The 12,124-nt window shown below is 35.4% G+C and overlaps 1 protein-coding gene across 1 annotated transcript; it reads left to right on the top strand.

Annotated features, from left to right (window-relative positions):
• The first annotated feature begins 5,851 nt into the window (after nucleotides 1-5,851).
• Nucleotides 5,852-7,380, top strand: LOC125217830 (probable WRKY transcription factor 7). Its single transcript, XM_048119379.1, has 3 exons — nucleotides 5,852-6,510; nucleotides 6,586-6,711; nucleotides 6,980-7,380. The coding sequence occupies exons 1-3, from the start codon at nucleotides 5,891-5,893 to the stop codon at nucleotides 7,131-7,133; spliced, it is 900 nt and encodes a 299-aa protein (XP_047975336.1). The 5' UTR covers nucleotides 5,852-5,890; the 3' UTR covers nucleotides 7,134-7,380.
• The last annotated feature ends 4,744 nt before the right edge of the window (nucleotides 7,381-12,124 follow it).

The raw sequence follows: 12,124 nt of genomic DNA, 5'->3' as shown, positions 1-12,124 counted from the left end.
GGAAAAAAAGCCTAATTAACTAAGACGAAGTCAATGAGAAAGGAGTATGATTTTTGTTTTCTAAGTTAAGACCAATGACGTATATATAGAATTGGGTTTGTGTTAAATTGACAATCCCTATTAAAGTGACACCGTGATACCACATATTCAACAATATTATAAACGCTACACAACAATATTATAAACGTTACACAACAAACTATAGATTGATGTATAGCGTGTTGGATATTGCTGGCCGAGAAAAAATTGCTATATACAGTGTTGTATATTGCTGGCCGAGATTTTTACACTTGAGCATTTTTTTTATTGCCACATGACAACTTATTATTCATCCACGTATACAAATGATTGACTAGGAATAGTGGTATGGTGTTATTTTAAGAGGTGTTGTCATTTTAACGCATTTCGTGAGAATTGAGTAATAAATCAACTATGACTTATTTTTATAGTTCTAATAGTGTGAATTTTCATACATAATAAAGATTTATATAATAATAGAGACTAGTTTGATGGTCGAATCTAATTCTAACAACCACTAATAAATGTGATTTTCAATGTGCAAATTGATTTCACATACAATCGTCTTTCCATGTTTTTTTCCTGCCAAAATATATAGTGCAATGCATTTGTGAGAGTTGGTGTTTTCGAAAACACAAATACTTTGATGTGAGATTTATCAATTTCGAATGAGTAATAAGGAAAAATTTCAGTTTTAGAAGTTGGCAATAAAAAAAGTTGAATTTCAATTGCCACAATACTAATCATGTAGTAGTACTATTTAATTTGTCTACTTTTTCCTCTCAAAACAAAACTTTAAATAGTGGTGTATAATTAGAGGTTTTTTAGCTATTTCTTATATAATGTTGAATTCATCTAGAAGAAGATGGAGTCAACATACGAGTATTATTTTCGTGTTCTATGTTAAAATCAGAGAGTATATAATATTCAAATCATATCACACAGGAATTGACTGCATTATAAAAAATATAAATACAAATGAGGATGAGTTCAATACTATTTAAGTGTGTTCTATTATAAAATCAAGGGCATGTATAATATTCAAATCACATCTTAATAACTGACAAAACACTTAAATAGAATTCAAGACAGTAAAAAAACTTATAAATATAAGATTATCTTCATCCTTAAAATATTGATTATACTTTGCTTTTTTATTGTTAAGCAATATTGTTCGTAATATTGTGATGGATAAGATCACAAATTTATGCTTGGTTTTAATTTATAGAAAAAGGTCAATTTAACACACGCATATTCTAGATAGTACTCCTGCAATATTGACAAATTTGTGATGGAGTAGTATAATTTTTTTGACCTCAATATTGGCAAACACCTGCAACAGAGTAATACTTATTTAAACAATGTTTTACTTAATTGTATGAGCATAATTTTAAGAGCACCTGCATTCGGTGCTTCTTGCATTGAGCAGGCGCCGTGTCGACGGCGTGGCGAGGTGCTGCTCGCTGTTGTGCTCTTGCCGACGGCACGGCCCTGCTCGATGCATCGAGCACCGCCGTGCCGATGAGCAAGGTGACGTGGCAGCATTTTATTGGCCAACGGCATAGCGGTTAGCATTTAAAAAAATGAAATATATTAAAAATATCGATTTTAAATAAAAATTTTTCTATTTTCCCATTTTTTCTCCATTTTTAATTTATTTTTCATTATTTTTATCCCAAAATTCACATTTTCATCTATAAATTCCCTCATTTCTACACAAAAAATTTTACACCACACTACACAACACAATTCTCTCATCAATTCTCATCTAAATTCTCACTCTTTCACTCTTGCATAAAATGTCCGGCTCCAGCGATCATCTCTCCGACTCCCGCAGATGGAACCACAAATGGTTCGGCTCATCTATAGGATTAAACAATTTTCATACAATTCTGTATCATCTAATTCACCAAACAAAAAATAACTCTATATTGTAAAAGCTAGTACTCCCTCTGTCCCATTCAAGATGACCGCATTTCCTTTTTTATTTTTTCCAATCAAGATGATCACTTTCCAATTTTGGAAATAACATCCTCTCTCATCTCTCCTCATTAAAAGATTCAACTATATTTTTCCTCTTTACTTTATTCCACCTAACAATAATTTCTAAAATCTCGTGCCACTCAAGAATGTGGCCATCTTGAGTGGGACGCAGGGAGTACTGTAATTAACATCCAGTAGTAACCGAACATCAATTGTGACATTATTATAAGAGCCCAAAATAGAGCCAAGTCATCCTTATGGGTGAGAAAGTAAGTCAAAAGAATTCCCTAATTGGGGAAGAAATTAAAAGGGATAAAACAAAATAATGAGAAACTAGTCATTTTATTCCCTGTAAACCATAAGAGGAATCTCATGTGATAACACCCATCATAACTTTCTTATATCTCATTCAAACCTTGAAATAAAATGAATTACTGGCACAGTGAATAATTGTGGGTCCCTAGTTCATACTCTAATAGGCTATACAAAAAAATCTCAAGGTCTTCCTAGCGAAAAACTCACAAACCTTGGTCAAGTGCTCGTTCCTTTCATAATTAAAAAAATTGTCTAGAAAACTATAAAATTTAGATGTGTTCGTAATTTACCATGACGAAAGAGTATGATCTTGTAATATATAGTTGTTATTTTTAATCAAACAACATTATTTTTAATATAAGGACCTGATATCGTTTAATTAGACTGCGATGATGTTCACGTGTAATTTTACTATTTTCGTATCAGACATAATTTTATTATATAATAATTGCAAATAAATTCAAATTTTATGATTTTATAAGTGTGTGACACGCGCCCCAAAATTTGAGTATATTTTATAAGGGTCATATTCTAATGCTTATAGCACCCTAATCCAACATTAAGACCAAATCTCCATCCTTAGATTTTAAAATGAGTGGATGAGATTAAATCTTACGAATCTCAATAAATAGTAGACAAGATATCAACAAAAGGGTAATATCGTCATTATGTTATCTATGATAATTTTCGTGAATGTTTTCTTATATCAACAATATGACATAAGAATATCAACACTAGTACAAAAAAATATCAACACATATTTATTGAGATTTTTACATGGTTTTATTGAGATTTTTTGATGTATTTGTTGATAAAAATCTGGTTATCAACATTTACGAAAACTAAAATAAAAAATATTAAATTTCATCATTCGAACGTCGTTTGAACATATGCAATTGAGATCTCGTTGGAATCTTTATAAAATTATCTTTAATTTGATATTTTTTGTGAAAAAATAATTTAAATCGAGAGAGTTACGTAAATTTAAAGTTTAAAGATGATTTTAATGAGAGAATTGACAGTAATACCCTCTAATTTTATTTATTATTTTTCTTAATTAAAAATATAATTCATGTGGCATTATTTCAACCACTAGATCTTCTAATCTAATGGCTAAGATTTAGTCTTAATTTGGGATTGCTAATTAGTTAGCAATTGATCACTCTCCTATTTTATAATATTCTAACTATTTATCCTCTTTATTTTTGTTAATTCGAACCATTCTAGCTATTTATACTCTGTATTTCAATTAATTGGAACTTGAAAAAGAATGTTGAATTATTAATTTAATAGTATTACCATAAACAATTAAATACTATATATTCACTATCATATGAAATTTGCTATAGATTTATGAAAGTGAACAAGCATCAGTAAGAGCATCTCCAATGCCAGCTAGCCGAATTACTGGAGCAGGCTACCCGCATTTCGGCGAAAAAATCGGCCAAGGCTAGCCGATTATGTGTGGTTGGCCGATGCGCTGGCCGCCATTGTGGCGGCCCGATCGGCCAGCGACTATTTTTAATTATTATTATTTTTTAAAAAAAACCTATATAAACGCGATTTTAGTTTCATTTTCATTTGCACCGCTTGTTTTAACAAGTTTTCTCTCTCTCTAACTTTACTGTACAAGAGCATCATCGAGCGATGAGTAACGCGGGTGGTTGCGGTGGTGGTAGTGGTGGGGATCTTGAGGAGTACGAACGGAGAGGATGAACGAGGCTATGAATGCCTACATGAACCGCGAGATAGAGCGGTACATGCGTAGGGTGGAACAGCAGGCGATACCTCGCCCTCCACGGGTTATCCACCGCCGAGTAGTGATTGATCGGGATCACGTAGCTGCACATCAGCGGGCTGTATGACGACTACTTTTCAGAGAACCCGCGGTTTCCCGCAAACATGTTCCGGCGGCGTTTTAGAATGCGCAGGGAGTTGTTTATGCGTATCGTTGACGCTTTGGAGCGTCGATATCCGTGTTTCCGCTTCAGGCACGATGCGGTTGGCAGACCCGGCCACACCCCTATTCAAAAGTGTACGGCGGCAATCGGGCAGTTGGCCTACGGAGGCGCGGCAGACATGTGGGATGAGTACCTTCACATCGGTGAGTCGACGGCCCTAGAATGTCTGAAGTATTTCTGTGAGGGCGTGATAAACATTTTTCGGTGAGCAGTACCTTCGAAGCCCTACTCCCGAAGATTGTCAGAATTTGATGCGGATGCACGGGGAGAAGCATGGGTTCCCCGGGATGTTAGGCAGCATAGATTGTATGCATTGGGAATGGAAGAACTGTCCGACTGCCTGGAAGGGGGCCTACACGACCGGCTACAAGTCAAAGAATCCCACGATGATCCTCGAGGCCGTAGCTGATTACCGGCTGTGGATCCGGCATGCGTATTTTGGGATAGCCGGGTCGAACAACGACCTCAACGTCCTGAACTCGTCGCCCCTCTTCAACGAGAAGTGTCAGGGCGTCGGTCCAGCCGTCTCATTTGTGGCCAATGGCAACCGGCATGATATGGGCTACTACTTGGCGGATGAGATATACCCTAGGTGGTCTGTCTTTGTGAAGACGATCAGGCACGCAAGTGATGAAAGGAAGGCCTACTTTGCGGAACGACAGGAGTCAGCGCGCAAGGACGTGGAGCGCGCATTTGGTGTGCTCCAGTCTCGATGGGCGGCAATTAAGGGTCCAACGCGTTTGTGGGATGTGGATGCGTTTCCCAAATAATGTACGCCTGCATATCCTGCACAACATGATCGTCGAAGACGAAGGCGTCCAACCGACTAGTTGGGCCGGTGACGATGAAGCCGGTCCAAGCCACGGAACGGCCACCCCTAGCGTACGACGTGGGGTACCTCTCGATGAAGCCGGCCGCCTCAAGGAATTTGCCAACATGCGCCAAGTGGATGCTCATATTCAACTCCAAAAGGATATAATTGAAGAGTTGTGGGCACGGAGGAATGCACGACGATAGTTTTTTTCTTTATTATGTAATTTTTTTTATCTATGTACCTTTTTTAATGCAATTAATGAATTTTCTCGTATATGTCTCGTAAATTTAATTCCGTAATTTAATCGTAATTTTAATTCCGTAAATATAGTATTTTTTGAATTATTTTTATTGCGGCTGGATTTACGTCTGGCCTAAATCTAATATGATAGATTGATTTTTAGTGCTGTTGACATGATAGGAAGAGAGAGTTAACTATTTGCATTGGAGATGCTCTAATCTAATCGCCCCTTGTCCGATCCAACGGCTCATTACAATCCTTTTGACTTTCTGTATTCCTATAATCATCACCCACTAGTGGCCCCACACACAATAAAAATATTAGTCAATGCCGTCTCCCTCTCTCTCTCTAAATCGATGACGTGGAGCAATCTCAATGGCTCATCCAATTGACAGCAAAACAGGGTCAGAGTGAAAAAAAACACTCTTCAAAATAACACCTTTTTTTAAAATAAAAAAAATAGAAAAAGCAACATATGTTTGACTCTTTCTCTATATTTACTTCCTCTCCGAGAAATCCGTCAACTATAGTTTTATTTCTCCTTTCTCTCTCTAGAAAAATGGCAGTAGAATTGATGCCGGGCTACAATTTCTCAGCCAAAACGGAAGCGAATGCCGCCCAAGAAGCCGCCGCCGCCGGTCTCCAGAGCGTCGAGAAGCTAATCAGACTCCTCTCCCACTCCCACCAGCAAAGCCCCTCCGCCGAGTACCGCGCCGCCGCCGACGTCGCCGTCGACAAATTCAAGAAATTCATCTCCCTCCTCGACCGGACCCGGACCGGCCACGCCCGCTTCCGCCGCGGCCCGATTCCAAAAACCGAACCGGTGACCGAGGAGAAAGAACCGGGTTCGAAGATTTACCACCCGACGCCGATCCAGCGGCTGCCGCCGCTGCCGCACCTCCACCACCACCACCACCAGCTGATCCGGAACGGATCGGTCGAGAGGAAGGAGTCGTCGACGACGATCAATTTCTCGTCGCCGGCGAACTCGTTCCTCTCGTCGGTGACCGGCGACAGCGAGTCGGGGTTCCAGATCACGAACCTCTCCCAGGTGTCGTCGGCCGGGCGGCCGATGGCGTCGACCTCGTCGTTCAAGCGGAAGTGCAGCTCCATGGACGACTCCAGCGCCAAATGCGGCGGCGCGTCGTCGGGCAGCCGCTGCCACTGCCCGAAGAAAAGGTACTAAACATATTTCATCTAAATTAGGAAAAATTGAAAATATTCAAAGTTAATTACCATTAATTCTTGTGACAGAAAATCAAGGTTGAAAAAGGTCGTGAGAGTTGCAGCTATAAGCATGAAGATGGCCGATATTCCACCTGATGATTACTCTTGGAGAAAATACGGTCAAAAGCCCATCAAAGGCTCTCCTCACCCTAGGTAATTTTCTGTGTATTTTAGGATAAATTCTCGCAAATTCTGGACAACTCAAACTTATATTATCATCAGTTCTCGACACATATCCATTGAATATAGTACTTGTATTTTGTTTCAAGATGATTTCGAACAATGCGAAATCGAAAGTTATGTGATAATTTGACAAAATTTTGTGATTTTTCTGAGGAATTGTGTTTATTTCCTTGTTAATGTTGAATGATAAAAATATAGTATAGATGTAAAGTTTGTTATGTGGAAATTGGAAATGCAGGGGATATTACAAGTGTAGCAGTTTAAAAGGGTGCCCGGCCCGAAAGCACGTGGAGCGGGCCTTGGACGACCCGACAATGCTAATAGTAACGTATGAAGGAGATCACAATCACGCCCATTCCAATGCGGAGGCGCCCGTTCTCGAATCCTCTTGATCGACGGTCGAGATCTCACCGCACGCGCAAGGTGCGATCTCCGCCGTCCAAAAGGAGAGAGAATCGATATTGGTCAACGATGGCCGGAAAAAAGACAAGCATTGGGCCCCATTTTGGTTTTATTTACTACTGCCACTCTCTCTCTTTGCTTTTTTTTAGTGAGGAGAGGAAATTGTGGACTTTGGTGGGTGATTAAATTTAATCATGGATGGATATTTTGGTCAAAATATACGTTGTTTGTTAATTAGTGCAAGTGTGTAGAATTATCACCTCACAATTAAATTATATATAAATTAATGTTTAATAATTAATTTCTACTACTAAAAATTGGAATATATTTAATAAAGCAAGGCCCACGCAATGTATATGTCTTGGAGTTGGCCACTTATTCCTTTTCCTTGCACCAAATGTTTATTGCATGAAAATGGATATAACGAGTAAATAAATAATTGTGGTCCAAGAAAAATCAAGTGATGAATATATTGCAGTTGACATTATTGACCATTATTTTGGTAGAGATAATTGATGGTGGGTGGAGGATTGCAACTCGATCAAACTTGGAATTTTTTGGGAATTAAATATTAGCTAAAATAATAACATTCCTCATTTTTTATAATCGACAACATGATATAATGAACATGCTACAAATACTTATAATCCATAAGAAACTCTTGTTAATTGATATTAAGTCAATTAGAAGATTTTTCATTATTTTGGGCCTGCACTATTAATTTAACTACTCAATGTATTTATATTGATAAAATAGGATTTGTAACGATAAGATCAAACAAAAAGGAGCAAATTATGGACCATCGTAATGTATTGATAATTGAATAAATCTTTGATGCTTAGCCAATTGTATGTTCATCATCAATTTTAATAATGGAGAACCCGGATTATAAAATAGTGTTGTGAAGTTCTATACTCCTGCTCCATAAAAAATAAAAGTTGATTAACTTGTATGGATAAATTAATATTTGAAAAATAAGATTATTAATTATGGATGACAGACAGATATATTATATAAAAACAATTTGTTAAATAGCAAAAGAGATATTCAAATCTCCAATACATTATGAACCTACCTTTAGTTGTGAATGGCAATAAATGTGAAGTTGACTTGAGTAAAACTATGAATGCCTCCATAAGTGCTATCCTCTTTGTAGACGATAAAGGCTATAGATACTTAATGGTGTAATAAAAATTTAATTCATAACAACACATTAAAATAAGTAGTAGTAGTAGTAGTAGTAGTAATAGTAGTAGTTATAGTTTTTCTTTGCACTCTCAAAGTTTAGAGAAATTTATAATCTTCGGACGTCGTTTAAATTTTATCTTAATTCCGTCACTATGTAAAAAAATATAAACCATTATCAATTAATGCCACTAGCATCCATTAATACAACTTTAATAGTAACATAATTTTGATTTGACAAATTGTTTTCATTCCAAGTTCCAATCACCAATGTTATCTGCGTAGATAATGATGTGGGTGTGAATTAAGTACTAAGTAAAAAAAAAAAAAAAATTATAACTTTACGGGTATTGAGTAGAGGTGTCTAAGGTTCCGGTTTTAGAAATTGCCGAACCGGAACCGAACCACGAGGGTGTTTCGCGGTTCCGGTTCCAAAACTGCCGATTTCGGTTTCGGTTCCGGAACGACGGTTTTCCGGCGGTTTTTTTTACGATTTTTCACGGTTCCGGACGGTCGGTCTTTTGCGGTTCCGGCTTGGTTTCACGGTTTTTCGGCGGTTTTTCAAGGTTTGAGCACAGTTTCGGTTCGAAATTTTTTGAACCTGAACCAAACCACAGTTTAAAAATCAACGGTTTTGGTTCGGATAAATTCTCACGGTTTCGGTTCGGAACCGTAACCGGCGGTTCGATAAACCTTGGGCAGGTCTAGTATTGAGAGGTAAAAAATCGAACCTTCAAGGAGTCTTGATCAACCATAAATACAATACTATTGTCAAGTAAATTGAACAGTTGAGCGTGAGCTCGATGGTTATTTGTCGAGACAAGCTTAATCTTGATAAAAAAATCTTAATCGAGCTTGATGCGTCCATTTCAAGCCTGCAAATATCTTAATTAGCTAAGCTGTGAGACCTTTTAATTGTTAGTATTACCCATTATTGAGCTCACTTTGGCCTTCATAATTTTTTTTTTCCTTTCAGTTTAATTTGCTTGATTGGTGTTTTACCGTATGTTTTGAGATTGTAGTTTTCGACTTGGACATGAGACTATTAACGTTAAACTTTTTAACTTTTAATCTTTGTCATTAAAAATGAACATAATCACCTTAACATAACCTTTAAAGTAATTATTTGACCGTATAAAAATATTAAACCGCATCAATCTTCGATGCACATTACAAATTGATTTAATTAAAGATTAGAGATTGTTAAAAAAAGATCTTGTGTGAGAATAAAATCAAAGGATGTCGGATTTAATGACTTTTTTAAAGATCTAATGTTGACCATTGGTATGCACAAATGGCGCAGGTGCGATTAGATTGTTTTTGAATTATTATTTTGCATCACAATGCAATATGACTAAGCATTCCCCTATTCAATTCTCAAGGGTGCAATATTTTAAAGATTGGACCATTTTTAACATTAATTTACTCATTTATTAAACATTAGTACTAATTTATTTATGAAAATTGCAGTCGGCGCCTTGACCTTATTAATATAGTAACATTATATTTAGATGTTGCTATTGTACTATATCTAGATACTTACCTCACGAATGACGTCCAAAAGAGGGTTCTGTGTATATACTTTTATACTAGTAGTAACATTTTATTTAATTAGGAACATACATCATTTTATATTTTATTTTTCCAATTGACATCACAAGCAAAATCCTCGAGCTAGAATATCCGTTTTGACGTCGCAACTCCACAAAACTCAATTTTACATATAGTGATCAAGTAGAAAATAATTAATTACTTTATGAATTATGATATATTGGTCAATCGAGATTGTTGGCACAAGAAATGAAAGTTGAATTTAATAATATAAGTACTAATTTCTAATTTCACCTATGTTGGAGTACAATTATGTAAAAAAACAAATAAATAGTGAGGTATAAAATATTTTGTTGTTTATACAAGTGAGATGTTGAACAATACTAATATACTCTACTATATAGGCATGAGTTCCGCCGCTGTTGAACTCATTTTATAATGACAACTAGTAGTAAATTTTAGTGGACATGTTGATATGACACTTTCTATATAGCAAAACTATTGATTTATGCACATTAATTCAACATGGTATTTATATTTTAATATTTATTTTTAAAAAATTATGTCGAAATTTGTATTTTCAATTATATGAAATACAATGATTAAATAAATAAAAGTGTGGGAATAGTGAAAATACAGAGAATGAATAAGAGATTTGATTGTCTGAAGCCAGAGTAATGATGAGCCTTAAAGTTCAACAATAACAATCAAAATAAAAACATGTTTTTAAAACCAAATAATGACAAAGTCACATAACAATGGCGCAAATATTAACATAAACACTTAAATGTTAAAACATAAAAGGGGGTCGTCCAAACAACCAAAACACTGCAAAATTATATACACAACAATGAGAAAGCATCAAAAGAGATGTGAGTATGTTACTAATGAGTATTGAGTGCTATTATTGTGTAATAGATGAAGTGGTGTGATAACCAACTAAGAAACGTTGAAGGAAATCCTTAGAGACATTCTGTTACTGATGCTTTGAATCTTAGATATAATCCTATTATTTCAATTTTTCTTTTCACGTGTTTTTCAAGTTTTACCCTCCTTCCGTCCACAAAAAATAGTCTCATTTGCGGATAATATAAATTTTAATGGGAAATTGACAAAGTAGGAGAGAGAGAGAGAAAAAAAAGGTAAAGTAAAATAGACAAGGAGAAAAAAGAGGTAAAGTAAGATAGCTAAGGAAAAAAAATGCGTAAAATATGAGTGTGACACTTTCTATTTTAAGAAATGTGACTATTTTTTTTGGACATCTCAAAATGACAAAATGAGACTACTTTACCAAGGACCGCACTGCGAGCTTATTTAGATAAGAAAAAAGAGTTGAAATTTGTATATTTTATGCAGTATAAAAGAGAGTTAGATATTGTATGATGGATTAGTTAATTATCTTTAATCTAGTACTCCTACTTGTATGCTACAATGGACTAATTTATTGAAAAGTGAAGGCCTCGTATAATTGTAACCTTCTGAATTTGGTGAGGTCTTGCAACGTTGGATAATTAGTACGTATAAAGTTAATATTCTTACAAGTCTTTTTGTTGTGGGCCTTGGTAGTCCCAACCCATTAGGAACTGGCAATATTCGATCATCCCTACATTTTCCGTATTTGGCGATTGATTATTATACTCACAACGGTAATAAATTATAAATCTATTAAAATTAATTAACAGTTTTCTATAATTTATTATGTGGAACAATAAGAGAACAACGGACTTATAAATTGATTAGATTAAGGTAGTAAAATTAAAACTAATCAGTAAAAAAATTTAAAAAGGAACCGCAAGTTTGACTAGTTAGCCTTCTATAGTTCTATTCACGATCAAGAATATGTTTAGTCGTAAATAACTCTTTAAATTAGATAATTTTCAATCAAATACTATGATGTAAACGTGGCACAAGAATATCAAACCTAGTTTTTGAAATCAAACATCCAAAAAAGAAAAATGAAATTACATAAATCAATACCAATAAAAATAATAAAATAACGATTTTACTCCTTAAACGATATTAGATGACCAAAATTACCGTACACTATGTCAAAGCTGATGAGATCCATCAACCCATTTAGCAAAGCCCATTATGAATTTCAAGCCATTATAAAACAATTATCATTTTCATTATTTTCAGCATTATCAGTATCATCTCATTGGACTACATCAAAACTTATCTTCGTCGTGAATTGATACGATAACATCTTCCAAAAATCCCCAACTATCCTATTAGCTATTTAGTA

This window comes from Salvia hispanica, chromosome 4 (genome assembly GCF_023119035.1).
Source record: "Salvia hispanica cultivar TCC Black 2014 chromosome 4, UniMelb_Shisp_WGS_1.0, whole genome shotgun sequence".
In the NCBI taxonomy this organism is placed as follows: domain Eukaryota; kingdom Viridiplantae; phylum Streptophyta; class Magnoliopsida; order Lamiales; family Lamiaceae; genus Salvia; species Salvia hispanica.
The sequence above is the reverse complement of the archived record's forward strand: the minus strand, read 5'-3'. Positions and strand labels throughout refer to the sequence as shown.